At 42.5% G+C, this 20,000-nt stretch overlaps 1 protein-coding gene and 1 long non-coding RNA gene across 2 annotated transcripts in view; both read right to left on the reverse strand.

Annotated features, from left to right (window-relative positions):
• Positions 1-973: 973 nt before the first annotated feature.
• Positions 974-1,745, reverse strand: LOC135106694 (uncharacterized). Its single transcript, XR_010271412.1, has 3 exons — positions 1,616-1,745; positions 1,240-1,509; positions 974-1,144 (listed from the first exon to the last, which is right to left on the reverse strand). It is a non-coding gene; the product is annotated as an uncharacterized LOC135106694 (long non-coding RNA).
• A 1,219-nt stretch (positions 1,746-2,964) lies between these two features.
• Positions 2,965-20,000, reverse strand: part of LOC135107124 (atrial natriuretic peptide-converting enzyme-like) — a 104,794-nt gene continuing 87,758 nt past the window's right edge. Inside the window, exons 10-16 of the mRNA XM_064016833.1 lie at positions 18,190-18,397; positions 13,662-13,819; positions 12,702-12,885; positions 11,888-12,020; positions 9,948-10,065; positions 9,349-9,467; positions 2,965-8,096 (exon numbers count right to left, since the gene is read on the reverse strand). Of these exons, the coding sequence (XP_063872903.1) occupies positions 7,914-8,096; positions 9,349-9,467; positions 9,948-10,065; positions 11,888-12,020; positions 12,702-12,885; positions 13,662-13,819; positions 18,190-18,397 (1,103 nt within the window). The 3' untranslated portion in view covers positions 2,965-7,913. The remainder of the gene's footprint in view (positions 8,097-9,348; positions 9,468-9,947; positions 10,066-11,887; positions 12,021-12,701; positions 12,886-13,661; positions 13,820-18,189; positions 18,398-20,000) is intronic.

Here is a 20,000-nt window from a genome sequence, read left to right on the forward strand (position 1 = left end):
TCCTGCAAGGCAACAGAGTAGCGTCCTGCAAGGCAGCAGATTAGCGTCCTGCAAGGCAGCAGATTAGCGTCCTGCAAGGCAACAGATTAGCGTCCTGCAAGGCAACAGATTAGCGTCCTGCAAGGCAACAGATTAGCGTTCTGCAAGGCAGCAGATTAGCGTCCTGCAAGGCAACAGATTAGCGTCCTGCAAGGCAACAGATTAGCGTCGCAAGGCAACAGATTAGCGTCCTGCAAGGCAACAGATTAGCGTCCTGCAAGGCAATAGATTAGCGTCCTGCAAGGCAATAGATTAGCGTCCTGCAAGGCAACAGATTAGCGTCCTGCAATGCAACAGATTAGCGTCCTGCAAGGCAATAGATTAGCGTCCTGCAAGGGAACAGATTAGCGTCCTGCAATGCAACAGATTAGCGTCCTGCAAGGCAATAGATTAGCGTCCTGCAAGGCAACAGATTAGCGTCCTGCAATGCAACAGATTAGCGTCCTGCAAGGCAACAGATTAGCGTCCTGCAAGGCAACAGATTAGCGTCCTGCAAGGTAATAGATTAGCGTCCTGCAAGGCAACAGATTAGCGTCCTGCAAGGTAATAGATTAGCGTCCTACAAGGCAACAGATTAGCGTCCTGCAAGGCAACAGATTAGCGTCCTGCAAGGTAACAGATTAGCGTCCTGCAAGGTAATAGATTAGCGTCCTACAAGGCAACAGATTAACGTCCTGCAAGGCAACAGATTAGCGTCCTGCAAGGTAATAGATTAGCGTCCTACAAGGCAACAGATTAGCGTCTTGCAAGGTAATAGATTAGCGTCCTACAAGGCAACAGATTAGCGTCCTGCAAAAGTCAATAGATTAGCGTCTTGCAAGGCAACAGATTAACGTCCTGCAAAGTAATAGATCAGCGTCCTGCAAGGCAACAGATTAGCGTCCTGCAAAGCAATAGATTAGCGTCCTGCAAGGCAACAGATTTAAATAATTACCTTGGCTAGAATGTCGTGCATTTGCCAACTTCGACCTGAACATCACAGCTACTCTTCCTTAAGTCTTCCTTGTGTACTTCTAACTCAAGTTTCGTCAGTATTGTAGCAAGCTTTGTCCATACTGTAACACGCGCCACCTCGGTTCGGAAATCCAATGCATCACTCACACATCTGAGAGAAAAAAAAAAGTTTCAGGTAGCATAATAGAAGTTGCAGCATTAAAAAAAAAAAAAAATATGGGAAACGTAATGTGTGAAGTTACTTACCCTTTAACGCATGACGCACTCCTCCAGCAGTTTTCCCAGCCTCACTGCAATACAAGCGTCTCGTCGCAACCGCGCTGCAGTAATTAGGACATAACTGGAAATATTCAAAGGAATTAAGGTGTACCTGAAAAAGAATGGGGGTTAGCAGCCTAACAGCCTAGCAGCCTATCATCCTAACGCCTAGGAAACGACCTTCACTTTCCTTTGAACGAAGAGGAGCTCCCGCGCTGTCCCACGCTGTCCCGCGATGAGCTGTGACATGGTACTTACCTGAAAGAAATAAAAAATCAGTAACGTGGCTCTTAAGTTTTAATCAAACCATATAATCAAAATATAAATGATAAATCAGTAACGTGGCTCTTAATCCTTTGCTTACATTAACGATGCGACGAGGTGAGGAGGGAGAGTTGAGGCAAAGCCCACTACCCCGAACGCTCGCAAACGCGCCGTCACTCACATCTCACTTCCAAGCCGCCGGCACGAGAAGACTGAAACTAGGCTCTGAGCAAAGCGTTCTTGGTTCCGGTCCCTCCGAATTCATGGTTATACATTTGACTAAAACATTTATGGGTCATATCTGCACATTTTTCTCATAGTATAGGATGAAGTTAAGTTTTGTTTACACTCATATGTATCTACATAATCAGAACAATGAGCAGAATTACGAGAAATTAAGACAATATGATAATCTTCCAAGCGGAATCCCTTTCGGACACAGAGTCGAGTCACGTGACTAATCTTACCCCAATTTACCCCAACTGTCCCTACCCCAAACTCTTCCCCCACCACTTGCCCATCTCATCATTTCCCTAATATTCGTTCACCGCTGCTCACCAATATTCTTTGTTCAGTTACAGTCCTTGGATATCCTCAAATCTATCTCTATCGCGGTGAGTAAAAAAAAAATAATGCTAACATAACGTTCAGATTGCAGCGAATCTGGTTACCAACTAACTATCATTACATCATTATAAACATTAACACATCCGTTCACTGCATAATCACGATAACTTGCTGCATTAATGCCCATAGCCAGCACAATCCACCAACGCATAAGAAAAGTATCTAAATAGGGTACAAACTAAGAAATGCTTATGTAATGTAAGAAAGCTCGGTAGCCTCCATGCAGGACCCCACGCACTCTGTTGCCTCACCTACGCTGTTAGAACTAATACAGCTGAACTTCTGGGTAAAAAGCCTCGTGATGTATTCTAAAACGCTCACTTCATGTACTTAAATGTGAAATTCATCTCTCTCTCCATGTATAGTCAGTGATTCAACATTACACCGAGACTTGCAGTGGTCAGCCAGAGTGTGGCTATAAGTGAGGCTAGTGTCGTGGTGTGGGTGGGGGACCAAAGTGGGGGGAGAGCGGTTGGGGGATGGGCGACGTTGGTATAGTCACGTCCGCCTATCTCTGCTACTTGCACAGGAATATTGCGAACCGATATACAGTATTTAGGATGCAACTTAATGTCTAATGAAGTGCGAATCTTTAATTAATGATAAGAAGGAACACCAAAGAAGCAAAACGTGGTTAATAAGCTTACTGGTGCGAAAACGATAGAAAACCATTGAGGTCTGATAGATATCAATAGATAAGAATAAACAAGCAGGTGCAGGTCTTTTGTATATTGTTCTTGCCTTCTTTATTTTCTTCTTTATTTTTTTCCAAGGTCTGTATATACCTAATGTTAAGGAGACTGGTTAAGGAAAACTCACAAGCATCAAACATAGTTATTATTTATACACAAACCAATTTACATATTGATTTATACATTACAGGCAGCATTTGTCACATGTTCTTGAGGGTAATACACTTTCACTGGAAGAAGCCGGGGTACATCAGTATCACGGAAACGAGCATACGAAGGCCCGGCACGAGGGGACGGCCAAGGCAGGGCGAGGCTCACTTCTTGGGGTGGCCCGGGGAAAGAATAAGATAGCTCTGTTACGGAAACTAACCACTAAACTCAGAGGTAACTGATGACTAATCCAGACCATGATGCTGTACAGGTGGCCTAGGAGAGGATAAAGTGTAGGACTCGAAAACTAATCACTAGACTCGTAGGTAACTTAATGAGTGACCTAAATCTTAATGCTGTACAGTACATAGGAACGAAATGGTAATATCACTTAGTATCTTGTGCACGTATGGATAGCGAATAGTGAATTTTGCCAAGTACAAGACTTATGGAGGAGAAGGAGGAAGAGGAGAAGAGAATGGATACCTGCATGTACACCCTGCGAATGGCTTAAGATCTATGAAAAATATTTCGCATATATGTATTATTCTTCTCAAGCAATTAATAAAATTCAGGCATTCAACAAAAATATCGTTAACATTCTTATGCATTACACAATACTGCCACGTTACATGAATCCTCGCAGGACGGGACAGCGCGCAGCCTTTAACTCTTCAGTGGGGAGGAGCGGGAACGGCGGAAGACCCACGCGCAACATAAGGATACATCAGACAACCACTCACTCGCCCCACACACACCCCGTCCCCGCTCCTCCCCTCGGCAAACAGTCTGCGTCCCTCCGCCCCACACACACTAGCGCTACACATATAAAACAGCTCCACCTAACAAAGTAGACTAGAGTGAAATTTCTATCTATTCCGATATCTATAGGTCTGCTCAGTGCTCAGTGCTCAGTATGATACACACAGTGCGTCCGGGCTGGTGGTCGCGCCTGTGTGGTGGAGGCCGATGTCGGGGAAAAACTGAAGGCCACGTCATAGGAGAGTGACAGTAATAGTTTGTAGAAGTAGTGGTAGATGTAGTACGTAGGAAGTGGTAATGAAATGGTGGTGTTGGAAGTAGTAGTGGTATTAGAGGTAATGGTTGTAGTGTTAGTGATGGTGATGGTAGTAGTAGTAGTAGTAGTAGTAGTAAGTGTATGAAGAAATAATATTAACAGTAATAACAATAACAAACGTAATATATGCCTACAATATTCTCAACTGTATAAAATTTTAGTACATGCAGAAACCAAAGCAAGATTTTTTTTATTCACATTTCAACATCCTTCAGATAACAAAAAATAAAGAAAATAACAAACTTCAATAATTACCAAGAACATTTCAATGAGCCTGACGACCTGACCTGGAGCCAAGACGGAGTGAAAGGTTGACAACGTACTCTTGCCACTCCAGACAGACAGTGAATACCAAACAACTCCGAAACAAATGACAGCTGGTGTCCAACATCTTCGTAAGTTGGAGGTGGAGATGGACAGGCGCCTCTTGGAAGCAAGTCATAATTAGTTGAAGAAGATCACATGAAGATTCGCATTTCTAAATTCAATCTAGCGCCACTTAATAACATCCTGACCTTCCTTATGTATCATCGTGCAGAATAGGGTTGTTAGCCGGCTATCATGCCACACGATGATTTTCAAGTGGAGGATCGTATTATAAAACTCTTCCAGCACTTGTGAGGACTAATTTCAAAAGCCATTTAGGTAATTAGTTCGGTTTTATGGCTGCATTCTGCACTAATGATCCAGATTCTTTGTTAAACGATCATTAAGTTACAAAAACATCCTTGAAAACCATAAAAATTTCCACTGAAGCCTTTTAAAATTAGTAAATAAGAAACTGAAACGTTTGAGAATATGGATCCTTAGGTATGGAAGTTATTCAGTGACAATAAATTCAGCTTAGGTAACGGATCTTAGTGATTCGTTAAAATAGTAGTTAATAGATAATGTAAGAAAAGAACACCTATGCACAAAATCTAGTAGAAATAAATGATACAACGAACCAACAAATTATTGCTCTCTTTACCCAGTCTCTAGAATTAAAGTCCCTAAAATGCTGCCTGTGTACAACGAATGTCTATCTAAATAACACGGAATGCTGCTCTTCGTCATGGCAAATTCTGCAACATAATTATATGATAACTAACAATTCTTCTTCCAAATAACTTGATTACTTTTAACAGTGGAGTATGATACAGCCTTAATGTATAAATCTTTCTTTGTTCATTTGGGAAGCTTTTACAGTTATTGCAATGATGGTTACAATAGGCATCTTGTTAATGCGTAGGAAGTGAAGTGACAGTCTCTCTCTCTCTCTCTCTCTCTCTCTCTCTCTCTCTCTCTCTCCCAGTGGATTGAAATAAATGCTTCAAGTGGTATATAACTGGTAATCTATACGTATGGAAACATCATCTGCAATCAGGGTTATACAGAAGATATTTCAAACAGTTCATTTAATCCTTCGACTCCTACGGCTTCTTAGACGTAACATATAATTAACTGGTGCAAGTTTATCATCAGAAGGATCATTTAGTTTAAATATAAATCCTTTAATGAAGTTAAGTGTCTCACATGATGCTCTTAGCAGTCGAAGGTTAAGAAAGAAAACGTGCTGTGGTAGTAAAGAAATAAAAAACGGGGTTATCTCTCTCTCTCTCTCTCTCTCTCTCTCTCTCTCTCTCTCTCTCTCTCTCTCTCCTGTCGAGAAATGCACTAGATTAAGCATTCCTTATAATATCTTTAAGTGGACACCTGAGGAGAGGAAGCAGTATACACCCCTGTGGACCGCCAGTGTCTAGTGAAGGATGACAGGAAGGAAATGAGGGCGATAGTTTTTCCCCGACACCGGCGCTACCCAGCACCTTGGGATGGGTGCCAAAGATTCATTCACTATGGTCTTTTTTTTTTTGATAAATGCAGGGAGTTAATTTCTTATTGTATGCCTCGTTCTTTCTGGCTACTTCATAAGGAGTTTCTATAAAATATCATGTAGTTTTATGTGGTTTCTGTAGGAATGACATAAAAAAGGTGGACTGTCATTGAAAAAAAAAAAAAATGAAGACAAGAATTTAATGTTGTGAGTAGTGTTACAAAAATCTACCTTTTCAAATTAGGTTTCCGATGTGTTATGTATGTGTAGTATGTATAAATCTGCGTTGAACTAAAAGCCTTCGCCTCACGTACGCCTCACCGAGCTACTGCTACACCTTCATAATAATATTATATAGGAGCGAGTTCGTTACCTGCCCTGGAATCATTCACGTTTCCTATATATTTTACCCTGTGAGATTTCTATGATTTTAATGTTAAAAAATATGCATAAGTACACATGAAATCTACTGACCGAAACAAAACCGAAAAAAAAAGTTAGATGTTTACGAGTATTATGCTGTTTTATTTATCTCTCAACCTCAAATTGCTACCTTGTAGATGAAAGAATAACAGTCGTAACATGTTTTCTGCATCAAGGTTTTCGTCCCTGAACCTGCTGTTACTTGTGACGCAGCACGACAGTTCAAACTCCTCGGCGCTACAAGTCACTGAACACAACTCGATTTGTATTTTCTACTACACGTGGTTCCCTTCGACCCTCAGTAACAGGCGGTACAGACCCGATACGTCAGCGCGCCAACGGGACCATACAGAGCAGAGAAACACCTCACCAGTAAATTCTTGGATATGTGTTTCTTTACAACAGGTCATTATAAGTTTACAAAATTTCTCTGCAGTCAGAGATGACTCATGCTTCAACCAAAGCAAATAAAGATTTCTGTACAACATTTATAAGTGACATGTTTGTTAATGACAAAGCAGCCATGAACCATAGATGTCACTGAAATATAGTAAATATATCTATATCAGCCATAATATCGTTGGGTGGCGATCTATGGTTCAGCACGTCGGTATCGCTACACTTGAATGCACATATAAACATGAACCACCCGCGAGAGGCAGCCAAAGGACCGCGAGGACACACACCATCCACGTAACAATCACACTTCTCCACGTAGCCAGGTCGACTAATACACCGAGTACCTAGATGCGGCAGCTAGGGGGACCTTCAGCGACACGTCGTCTAGGGCGTGCCAGACCATCCCATGAACAGGGGTGACTGCTGTAGGGAGGGTGCCAACTGAGCCCCCGGAGTGCAAGCGGCAGGGTGGGGCGCGGCGCCCCTCTAGCACTAGTCTACCACTAGGACAACACTGTTACTGTGGGCGTCTCTGCCCCAGCAGCACGAGGGAGCCTTGCACTTGAGTTTGAAATTGCACACAAACTATGCACTATGTATAAACTCTTAAAAATTAAGAGAAATATACATTAGTATTTAACATAAATGTTACTTTGTTAGGACAGTGTCGGAGGTTTTCATTTTAGAGTTTTCTCTATCATTAACTCAAATATCTCTCATACATATATTTCATATCTGATAATTCTCTACAAGGCCAACAATAATTCATATATAAATCGCTATGCCATTTACCAACCTATACAGAATTTGAGATATGTATGTGATATGGTTGTTCTGGGAATAATTTGATAGAATTGAGAATACAATACTGAATTTGATATGTGAACCAACACCATCCAGCGAGTGTGGTGGTGTGCGAGTATTATGGAAGGCTTCACCTTCAGGACACGCCAACATCCCGCGGCTCCCTCGCCAGGGCGGAAACTCTCTCAAGTCCTCTTCTAAAGGGAGAACCTTGGAAGCTAAGTGACCCTCGAGGGCTACTGAATAAAGGTTAAACAAAGAATCAACATCAAATTAATGTTGATCGTAGGATTTGTGCCTCTTGGAATAACAAATCTACGTAGAATCCTCGAAAGAAGAAAAATATCGTCACACTGTCAGCCGTGCTCCTACCCTGTCTCTACACTGTGAGGTGGCCACTCATGCTTGCGGGTTACGAATTACGCTGGAAGGCTGCGATCGTCTTCTTTATCCACTTGACGGTGTTGGTGGTGATGTCGTCGTACAGGCGTGGTCTTGAGCCCTGGTAGCAGCCGGTGTGCGACATGGCCACGCCCACCACCTCCCAGCGGCCGGCCCACTCACACAGCAGTCCTCCGCCACTCATCTCTTCCAGCTGCAGCAAGATAAGACATACATTAACTAGGTTTAGAATAATGCAGTGTCTTGACAGTATAAGGTCATTGTTAAGCTGTTAGTAGAAGCATGAGAACACTCTTGAAAACCCCAATAACATTCATTAGAGCCAGTAATTATTGAGATAAGGCGCTGAGACGTGTGGAAATGTGGTCCTTGTATTCTCTGTGAAAGACCATTGTTCTGTTTGTCTGTTCTCATATCACTAGTGCTCGTCCTGCTTCTCGTCCACTCCCTGTACGTCTATCACTACTTTACCTAAAGTTAATTTCTTCACAGCTCGAAAACACTCCTTTCACTGGTCCTTCACGCTCCCTCTCATTCACTTTCTTTTTCCCCCTCAGCTCTTCTCTTTGGACTTTTAATCTTGAACTCAACACTTTCCTTATTACTTCTCTCAAACAACAATTTCTTAATCTCCATTAAACTTCTCCGCTCAAGTTCTTTCAAAGCTTCTCTTTTTTGTTGCCTCGTATTTGGTCTCTTAATCTTTTAAAGCGCCCTCAGTTTCTCTTGTGCCTTCAACTGTTCACGAACTTAGTTGCTCTGTGTTTTCTTTTATATCCTTGAAATATGTCAAAGAATAAAAAAAAAAAAAAAGGAAAATGAATGTCTGCATGATTCACCTGCTAACCTTCCCCTTACATCCTTTCGCAACTTTTCCTTGTGCTCATTTAATTTTAGTACACTCTTTTCCTTTATTTCTCGAAGACCGACACTTTCCTTTATCCGCTATCGCATTCATCACTTTCAGAACTAATGAGCTGCACTAAGATGGAAAAACGCAATCACACGGATGCAATAACTCCTGAGTATGACATGACTGTTGATACCTTCCAGTGCTAACGCGGGGTTCCCTTTCCTGCCCTGACTGCCCTTGTAACTTCAGCCTCATACGGACCTCAATTCTTAGCCTTCCATCATTGTATCACATAACAGCCCTATCTAGTTTAGTTCTTTCTATTGTTGAAATTTGCAAGTCTCTTAATCTCTTCATGATCCCAGTCCTATCTATTCTAGCTCCTCTGGTCACTGAAGTTCACAAGTCTCTTCTCTTCCTCTTACCATCCCTATATCCCACCACATTGCTGTCTGGCTTAGCTTCCCTGATTACTGGGATTTGGAAATCTATTAATGACTTCATGACACCAAGGCACCGTTCCACTGGAGAGAAAACATATCTTACAAAAAATACAACAATTTCTCATTTCTCTTGCCGAAGTGATACGTACGAGGCATCTGTCGGTGGGTGAGGTCTGCTGGGCACAGATGGTGTTCTCCATGAAGCCGTCAAGTCGCTGACAGGCCTCCCCGGGGTTCACCTTCACCGACAGCTCCACCAGAGGATCCCCTGCGTCAAAGAACCTCGGCTATAAGATGTGTAGAGATCTGGGACTATACTGTAATTCTTTCTTGCTTTTAGTACAGAGAGAGAGAGAGAGAGAGAGAGAGAGAGAGAGAGAGAGAGAGAGAGAGAGAGAGAGAGAGAGAGAGAGAGAGAGAGAGAGAGAGAGAGAGAAACTGAACACAAATTTTCAAGACCATACAAGTAAAAGTTACATTGCAAAAAAGTTAAAAAAAGACAGGAGAACAAACTTACCAAAACAGGGCAATACATAAGTGAAATATGCTAGTGAAAAAAAAAAAAAACTGCCTGTGTATGGAGAAAGAGAGAAAAAAAAATCATAGTAAAAAAAAAAATAAAAATAAGGAAGAATACGATAAAATTACATCAAAGGACGGAACACAACGGCCTTGACTCATCAAATTTTTCTCTCTCGCACACACACACACACACACACACACACACACACACACGATTTATACTCACGCCTGGCGCCCCATCCCAGGCTGCGGCAGTTGCGTTTCGCCAGCTGACTGACAGCGGTGTGGGAGCCCAGGCAAGCGGGCCGCACGTAGTCGCTCAGCTCAAGCTCAGAGTCTGCAAGCTGCAACCGACATTGAGTTACGCACGGGTGGAGGAGGAGGAGGAGGAGGAGGAAGGGTACATTTGAGGGTGCGTTAAAAGTAATCTAAACCTCTGATAGTGTCTGGACTTGTGTCCCTGACTGTCTTGGTGTGTCTGTGGCAATGAACGAGACTTTGAGGTTTTTTCGAATAAATTTCCAGCTGTGGTTGAAAAATACACACGAAAACCGAGCGATTTCAAAACATCACAAACTTTTAGGGAACAAATCTTCAAAGGTATAAGCTGAAAAAAAAAGTAGAATTAAAAAAGTTCGTGTGGTGGAAATTTTTTTTTGTTACGTTTTTCTTTGTTTTTAGGAAGTTTGGTTGTTGTAAAAGAGAGAGAGAGAGAGAGAGAGAGAGAGAGAGAGAGAGAGAGAGAGAGAGAGAGAGAGAGAGAGAGAGAGAGAGAGAATCGTGCAGCGAAGCGCTCCATACTCCTACGCAGTTTTATTCCTACACGCACGTTTCTGATTGAATGCATTACTTAGGGCGGGCAAGGCAAGGCCGGGCTGCCAGCACAGAAATCTCTCCGTGACCACATGTCACTCATACATAAGAAACATACTATACAATACCAAATATACATGGCTGGTATGTCTCCCCTACAAGTCTATTGGGTAAAAAGAGAGTGCTAACCTTAAAAATTCAGTACTTTCATTACTTTTACCACCTTCTCCTTCACTACATACAAAGTCTGAGTGTATTTTCCAAGAGCATTTCTGTTTCATGTGTTACGTCGTGTGTTGTACAGTCAGCTGCGGTAAAACCTATGCCAGTGTTGATACATATATTCACGCTGCTGTTTTCCTGTGATTGGTTAAACCCTATAAAGACTAAATTTCGAGGCTCCACGTACTTCACCTGCCCCTCCTGCTCCATAGCCTGTCCATTACCATGATCCGTGCGTCCTCCCCCTCACCACTACCATCATCAGCTCCTTTCTTCTTCCTCCTCTCTTCCATTACCTTTTCCTTTTTCCTCTTTCCCCGCCTCTTCTCCCCTCCCACTACAGCTGCCATAACCCTCCTCCTCCTCCTCCTCCCCCAATTACTTTTCAACTAGTACTTCTGCTATTATCTCTTCCGATCCCCCCCTCTCCAATCTCTCTAGTACTAGGTTCCCTCTTCACTACTCCACCTCCCCTCTCCCTTCCACCACTCCCGTCACCACAACTATTAGCCCCTCCTCCTCCTCTACCTCACCTCTCCCTCTCCCTTCCCCCTCCGCCACTTCCTTCTCCTCTTCCAATTACTTTTTAACTAGTAGTTCTGTTATTATCTCTTTCAGCACTCCTCTCTCTCTCTCTCTCTCTCTCTCTCTCTCTCTCTCTCTCTCTCTCTCTCTCTCTCTCTCTCTCTCTCTCTCTCTCTCTCTCTTCCACTCACCTCCACCACCCTCTCCTCCTCCTCCACATCTCTCCCTCTCCCAGCACTCTCTACCATCATATTACTATTACTCCTTCTATACTCTATTTTTCAACTAGTATTTCTGCTATTATCCCCCCTCCTCCTCCTCCTCCTCTCCCTTTCTTCATCCCCTCCAACACTTCCTACTCCTCCTCTACCCACAATTACATTTTAGCTAACTGCTATTATCGTATTGATCCTCCTCTCCTTCCTCCCTTCAACCACCTCCTCCTCCTCCTCCATCTCTCCTCTCCCTCTCCTCCACCTCCATGACAGCCACTTCTTTCTCCTCCTCCACCCCCAGTTACTTTCTAACTGGTAGTTCTGGTGTTACTTCCTTTGATTTCCCCCTCTACTCCTCCCTCCCTTCTAACAACCCTCGCCATGAACTCACCTTGATAAGGACGATCTTGCTTCCCTCCACCGGGGACTTCACCATGCCCACGATGAGCCTCTCCTGTACCCACGGCGCCTGGGACGAGATGCGGATGCCGCCCAGACGCGCCACCCACAGTGCCCGCCCCTGGCTGTGTAGTGGGAGAAAGGAAACACTGCATGATAGGCGCCACACACACACACACACACACACACATATGTACTAGAAGGCTGAAACATCGCATATAATCCTTCCGTCGTGAGATTCTTGGCATTCTACACGAGACCAAAATAATTTACAAAGGAAGGAACTTGAAATTAATAGGAAAGAGCTTGAAGTTAAGAAAAAGAAATCTATATACAAAAAAAGACAAACATATAAACAGATAGAGACAGGTAGTGGGTATAGATAAAGGAGAGGCTGACTAAAAATGAACGCAGATTTTAGGTTCCTTAAAAATACGTAGAAATTGCGTGATTGCCTTGCTTAGTGTCATTAACAGACATAATATATCCGAGCTACTTCTCCTTTCGCCGTTTCCCTGAAGAGTCAGGGGTTGGCGCCATTTACAGTACGAGTCCCGTCCAGTTATTTCTCCAGTCATTTTCCTCTGAGACTCCCATCCTTTGCAATTCTACCGCAATTCCATCCCTCTATCTCACTCTGCCTTCCTCTCGATCTTCTTGCCTCAGGGTTATTTTACCCGAGCAAACCCGAGTAATTCTACTATTATATATTTAATGTAACAGCTTAAATGTTCTCTTAAAGCATCATTGGCAGCCTTAACACGAGGAGCAGGCGGTGAGTCATCGTGCCACCAGGAGACACTGACCCCTGGAAGCAGAGCGAGGTGGTGAGCAGCCACGAGGTGTGGATCAACGTGGCGTCGCAGGCATGCACTCCGTCCTTGAGCAGCGCCGCCGACCAGGGCCAATCCCCACTGTCCACGGTGCGCACTACGCCGCCCTCCACCACCGGGCTGCGCGGCGGCAGGTACAGCGGCCGCACGCCACACGCTGAAAGTGAACAAAACACTCGTCAAGAGAGCCTCAGCAACATTACCGTTCCCGTCACTCACATAAGAAAGGGAGGGATATATCTTTGGTAATCTGCACGTGATCTGCTGGCAACGGAGAACCGAGAGGAAATGTGAAAATAAGCTCCTGTATTCATAAACAAAAATACGATTAGAACTCAGCGAAAGAGCAACGAAGAAGGATATGAGATATTTCAATACCAAAACTGATTATGAGTAATGCATGAAAAAACTCGAATATTAGATTTTATGGCCCTTAAAAATAGTACTGATGAGAACCTGAAAAAACAGCACCCTTGAGACTAACAACAACAGACGACTATACAAAATATACCGTACCCAATTGGAGAAAAAAAAAAAAAATAAAAAAAATAAAAATAAATAAAGAAAAAAAAATAAAGAAAAAAGACAGAACTACTACATGCGTATATCAAATGAAGATGACAATGCTTATTAGTTCTAACTGTTCTTTCTTCACGTCTTCGTGGAAAAAAAAAAGTTAGAAAATAAATGCAGGAGAAGCAAATGACCGTTCCGAGACGACAAGGAGAGAGACGCGCATAGCACTTGATAATAAAGGAAAGGTGATAGGGAACTGGATGGGGAGGGCAAGGGCGAGATGAAGGCAGCAGCCGCATCAGCAGCGGCAACAGGAGAGAGAGAGAGAGAGAGAGAGAGAGAGAGAGAGAGAGAGAGAGAGAGAGAGAGAGAGAGAGAGAGAGAGAGAGAGAGCACCTACCACTACCCAGCACTCACCCAATTCGGAGCACACCATATACACCACGGTGCGGCGGGAGCAGTTGATTGGCTCGAAGGTAATGTTGGTGGAGAACACGTCGGTGATCTGCACGTAGCCCAGGCCAGGCACGTGATCGTAAACATCCTCCGTCACCACCTCCACCAGCTCCACGCCTCTGCATCGCCGCCACGCCGCACACAGCACCACCACATGAGGAGAGGAAGGAAAGGATAGTAGAATAAGGATGGCTCTTATATATAAGCTTGAGTTTTAGAATTGCGATTGTGGAAATAAAGGTTTTACTCTTAAATGTTTTCATTCTACTTGTAGGTTTGAATCTTAAAGATAAAAGTTTCATTCTTAAAAAACAAAGTTTTACTCTTAAAAAAAATAAAGGTTTCACTTTTAAAGATAATCGTTTTACTTTTAAAGGTTTCATTAAAAAAAAAGTGTAATCCTTAGATAATAAAGGTTTCACTCTTACAATAAGAATACATTCTCAAAATAAAGATCACCTAACTTATTTCGGCGTTACAAAAGTAATTTTTCCACAATCAATTCAAGGTGCATGGGTAATTTAACTTAACTGACTCAAATAATAGTCTGGATTATTTTAATTAAGATAAAATAAGTGTGGATTATGCACATAGTTTGATAGTATTTGTATATCTATCTGTCTTTCTGTCTATCTGTCTATCTGTTTTTCTGTCTGTCTCTCTATTCCTTAATTAGTCATAACTTCTGCACGTCTCAGTCCATCACTCAATGATCTCTAAAGAATTCATATAATCCGGTACGACAAGGAAATTTTCAGTACATATCGTCAAATGAAACCCGCCTTCTTGTAGCACAAACATATGCACTAGAATAAGCAAGAAATGTTACTAATATATATAAGTGGAAATGAAACAAAGGAAAAAATAAACGAGGCGCAGCGATAATCTTGGTATTCTTGGAAAGAAGAGACAAATTTTCTAACCAATGCACAAAAGCAGCGTGAGAGAGAGAGAGAGAGAGAGAGAGAGAGAGAGAGAGAGAGAGAGAGAGAGAGAGAGAGAGAGAGAGAGAGAGAGAGAGAGAGAGAGAGAGAGAGAGAGAGAGAGAGCAGGTGCGAGACTTTATTAACTGAAAATTTAACTTCAGGAATAATAATGTCACGATACTTTTCTGCAGCTTCCTTTGATTTCCCTTCGTGCTCACTGGGTCAAAATTCTGGTCTCCTAAGTTTTACTACAAAGAGTATTAGAAACAGGAACCTTTCATTGATGTAAAGAGATTGTGCTTCTTTTTTTCAGTATCTCATTTTTTTTTTATTATTATTTAGTGCCTCTTTTTATTCTCTCTTTCCTGGCACCACCAACTTTACGAGTGTTCCTTCATTAAATTTCGCTTAGTATGAAATGGACTGTTTCGGTCTGTTTTATTACAAAGAGTATTTCAACAGGAACTTTTCTTGCGGCAGAGACCAAGTTCCTTACATTCCTTTGCCACAAATCTTGCGACTCTCCTTTCATAAAATTCCACTTTGCATACGCTGGGTAACTTTGGACTAAGTTTTCACCGCAACGAGTATTTCAAACAGGATCTTTAATAATTTGCAGATTAAATTTCTTTGTATTTTATTTCTTATTTTTACTTGCACCACAGATCTTTCGACTACTCCTTCATTAGACTCATCTTACACATGAAGGACAGTTTTGGTGTCTGTGTTACTACAAAGAGTATTTCAAACAGGACTCTTTCATTGTTGTCAATATGTGATGTAAGTTTCCTTTAATCTTGTAATTTTAAGAAGGATTCCTCCTCAACCCTCGCTTAGAATAGAGTGAGCTTTTATTATTTTTTTTTCGAGAGGGTTTCTTAAGTGTTACTATAGAGAGTATTTCAAACAGGAATCTTTAACTGTTTGTAGACCAAGTTCCTTTTTTTTCTTGGCACTGGAAATCCTCAGACCGTCCGTTCTAGAATCTCTCCTGTCTTTTACTATGAAGAATGAACATTTAATTGATTAAATAAAGACTAAGTTTAATACTTCTTGTTCAGTAACTTTTAAGATGAATGGAAGATGAAGATGAAGGTTCAAGAAAAAAAAAGAGAAAGAAAGAAAAAAAAAGAAAGAGAGATCAAGAAAGAAAGAACAAAACAACAACAGAGAGAGAGAGAGAGAGAGAGAGAGAGAGAGAGAGAGAGAGAGAGAGAGAGAGAGAGAGAGAGAGAGAGAGAGCGCAGTCAGATCCACAGAAAATCAATTGAGGTTTCTTTAAAATACTTGAAAGATTTAGGAATGGTGATGTCACTAAGTTGTTTTTAGTTCTCTCACTCTCAGACACGCCGCGGAGGGACAGGAGGGGTAAGACACTCTGGTGAAAATTGACTGATGGATATATTGATTCAATGCACCGCAGCAACAGTCATCTGGCGCCTGGATGAAGATGGACACTAGTAATATTCTTGTGAGGGTTTCTGCTTTCACTTTATCTGTAGATTTAGGGGACGAATAATCTACATAGACAGAGAGACAAGCAAAGAAAAGACGCATTCCTGGTGTCTGTTATCACTACTTGTATGTTAATTTCTAGAGATAAACAAACTTAGTACGTGGTTCGTATTAAATGGAGTCTCTCTCTCTCTCTCTCTCTCTCTCTCTCTCTCTCTCTCTCTCTCTCTCTCTCTCTCTCTCTCTCTCTCTCTCTCTCTCTCTCTCCGCGGCCAAACATTCCGCTGAGCCTCTCTTAAAGGATTTGCTTCACTTATGGCTCCTTCGTCTTCCCTCAACAGGTTTATGGCCTTTCTTCCTCCCCAGTCTTACTTCCACCTCTCTTATATTCCTCCTCCCTCTCGTCCTGCGCTTACGCAAAGGAACACAGAGGAAGAACAAGGAATATAATATCTGCTGGTGCTTACTGATGTTTGTGATGAGTTGCTGATCTAATGTTAGAGATGTAGGATAGTAAAGGTGAAGGTTCCTCCCCACTGGGTGTTCATTTCATTTTTTTTTTTTTGTATCTATTCTTGTCCTTTGAGTTTTCATTTTTCTTTTTCTCAAGGAAAATAGGTGAGGTTGAAATATGTGTTCGTGTTTTATAATATAAATGTTACTGATATTGTTATAAATGCGCATATTTTTGGCCTAACCTTCTTTGTGTGTGTGTGTGTGTGTGTGTGTGTGTGTGTGTGTGTGTGTGTGTGTGTGTGTGTGTGTGTGTGTGTGTGTGTGTGTGTGTGTGTGTGTGTGTGTGTGTGTGTGTGTGTGTGTGTATATACGCATGCTGCTGTTTCATTTCGCGAGAACATAATCTCTCATCATCATTTTCATTATCATCACTACCATCATCAGAGAGAGAGACAGAGAGAGAGAGAGAGAGAGAGAGAGAGAGAGAGAGAGAGAGAGAGAGAGAGAGAGAGAGAGAGAGAGAGTAATTAGTCTTCACCTTGCATAACTGACTTTTAACGTAGCTGATAGAGACTGTGAAGCAAGAGAGAGAGAGAGAGAGAGAGAGAGAGAGAGAGAGAGAGAGAGAGAGAGAGAGAGAGAGAGAGAGAAGGGAAGCGTAGGAGACAAGACGAGATGACACACGATTAAGAAACAAGGAAGGGAGGACAGGAGGGAAGGAAAGAGAGACAAAATACGTATAGAACAGCAGAGGGAAAGACGAGGAAAGGAGAAGGAAGCAATAAAGAATAAAGGAGAGTAGAGTGAATTGATGGGAAGAGAGGAATGGATAAGAGGAAGGAGGGAAGAGAAGATTCACTCATGCTATATAAGAAAAATGAGAAACAGGAGAAGTGAAAGATTATATCGGAGGAAGAAATAGAAGAAGAGGAAGAAATGTGAGAGGGGAGAGAAGAAACAATAGAAGACTTAGAAAGGAAGACAGGAAAATAGAGGAAAGAAGAAAGAAAACAAACGAAATAAAACAGACTGTATATATGGAAAAAGAGAGCGAAAGAGGAGAGGAGAGTATGGAAAGGGAAAGAGAGAAGAAAACAGAGAACAGAAAAAGCAGAGAATACACAGGAAAGGAAAAAAAAGGAGAGAGAGGATGCAAGTGCAAAATGAGGAAAGAGAAAGTAAAGAGGAGCGAACAGATGAAGATGCGGAGATGCAGAAAAAGGAGGAAGAGGAGGAGGGGGAGGAGGAGGAGGAGAACTAGGCATATGGACGGATTTCTTTTTCAGAATAAGGAGAGAAATAAATTACGTGAAGCGAGAATTTTGATAACGCCAACACTTATGACAGTATAATGGGAAGCGATTCTCCTGCTGGCGGCCGCTCCATCAAGCCGCGAAAATTGGCAATACGGAAGAGGAGGAGGACGAGGAGGGCGACGCCGGAGAAGGAGGAAGAGAAGAAGAAGGCGCAGCAGGAGGAGAAAAGGTGGCAGGTGATCCCATGCTGATTGAATAATGGATAAATAAAAAAAAACATTACTACAAGTACTGATTACCACTACTGTGTAACTTCAACTCGAGCCTTTTAAATGTAGTGTAGATGCGGCACAGAAGTATTTTAGAATAGGGTCATAAATCTCAGTCATAACCCACCCGTAGGAAAGGAGGTCGCATGTGACTTCCGCCATGTTGTGAATAAGCTGGTGCGCCTCCTGCGTGGTGAGGGTCTTGTTGATGTTGTCCACACACACGCGGGAAGGCAGGCCGCCCTCCGTGTAGCGCAGCAGGCCCTCTCGGTTGTATTTGGTCCACTGTTGCTCTTTCAAGGCGTCAGGGTCCGTGGGGGTCGGCGTTAGGGATACTGCAGAAGGCAAGGTCAGGTTAGCAAGGTCAGGTTAGTCGGGTGAGATTGAAATGGTTTTAGCGTTTTCATCCGAGGACTTGGTTAGGTTAGGTTAGGTTAGGTTAGGTTAGGTTAGGTTAAGTTAAGTTAGGTTTTGGATAGGTTGGGTTTAGGTTAGGTTAGGTTTTGAATAGGTCAGAATAGGTTTAAATTAAGTCAGTTCATGAATTTCAGTGCTGATCCTGGAAAACACGTCATATTTTGCTGAGAAATAAGAAGTCAGTGTATGGAAATTAGAAGACTAAGGTTAATTCCATGATCCCCAATCTTTTACTGCTATGTCACCTATTTTCTTAACATTTAAAACACTGTAGGAAACGATTTGTATGGATACGCACAAAAAAAAAAAGGTTATTATAATAATTTTCATGTTAGCGTTCTTGTCAAGGTGCAACAAAAACAGGTGAAAGAAAACCCCGATAAAGGTGTCAGCCCCAAAGAAAACAGTTTAAAAGAGAAGTCTAAAGATCCTGGTTTTGTCTGGCAAGGCTTTTAAATTATTGAAGACTACAGTGGTTTTTCTGCTTTTGTCTGAGTTTTCTTACATTCTCTTACACTCAATTTGCCTTATTTATTTCCAGCACTGTTGACGAATATCTAGTGGAGGAGGAAGAGGAGGAGGAGAAGAGGAGGAGGAGGAGAAGGAGGAAGATGAGGATGAGGATGCGGAGGAGGAGGTGGAATATACGTACAAAAGAAAGACAAAACACCTACAGATCTTGAGGTCTTGAGATTGTTTGGGTGAATATTCTAAACAGAGGATGAGGATGAGGTGGGGGGGATGAAGGTGAGGAGGAGGAGGAGGAGGAGGAGGAGGAGGAGGAGGAGGAGGAGGAGGAATAGTAGGAAGGATGCTCACCCACACTCGTTTCTCAACCAGGTAATTGCAGCCACCAACCAAAATGTTCCCAATACTTTACTTGGTGCGAGTGGCAATTAATTACACACATACACACACACACACACACACACACACACACACACACACACACACACACACACACACACACACTAGAAATTCTTCGGACTCTCTCAGAAGAAAGAAAAACGTAGGAAGCAATAAATGTAAGAGAGAGAGAGAGAGAGAGAGAGAGAGAGAGAGAGAGAGAGAGAGAGAGAGAGAGAGAGAGAGAGAGAGAGAGAGAGAGAGAGAGAGAGAGAGAGAGAGAGACTAAAACATAAAACCAGTGAAGTGGACATTAGGATATCTTTTTTTGGGGGAGGAGGAGGAGGAGGAGGAGGAGGAGGAGGAGGAGGAGGAGGAGGAGGAGGAGGAGGAGTAGGAGGAGGAGGAGGAGGAGATGAACGAAGTTTTATTCGCTAGGGAGAGCAAAAGTGAGAAAGATCTTTATTAATGGGAGATTGGGGCAACCTGAAAATGGAGGAGGAGGAGGAGGAGGAGGAGGAGGAGGAGGAAGGGAGGCTGACGAGTTGTAGTAAATTACTCGGGGGGAAACAGAAGGGAAGGAAGGGAAGGAAGGAAAGTTACTGAAGACAACACAGATGTACATAGTAGTAACAATAGTAGTAGCAGTAGTAGTAGTAGCCGTAGTAGTAGTAG

Source organism: Scylla paramamosain, chromosome 14 (assembly GCF_035594125.1).
Source record: "Scylla paramamosain isolate STU-SP2022 chromosome 14, ASM3559412v1, whole genome shotgun sequence".
NCBI classification, from domain to species: Eukaryota; Metazoa; Arthropoda; class Malacostraca; order Decapoda; family Portunidae; genus Scylla; species Scylla paramamosain.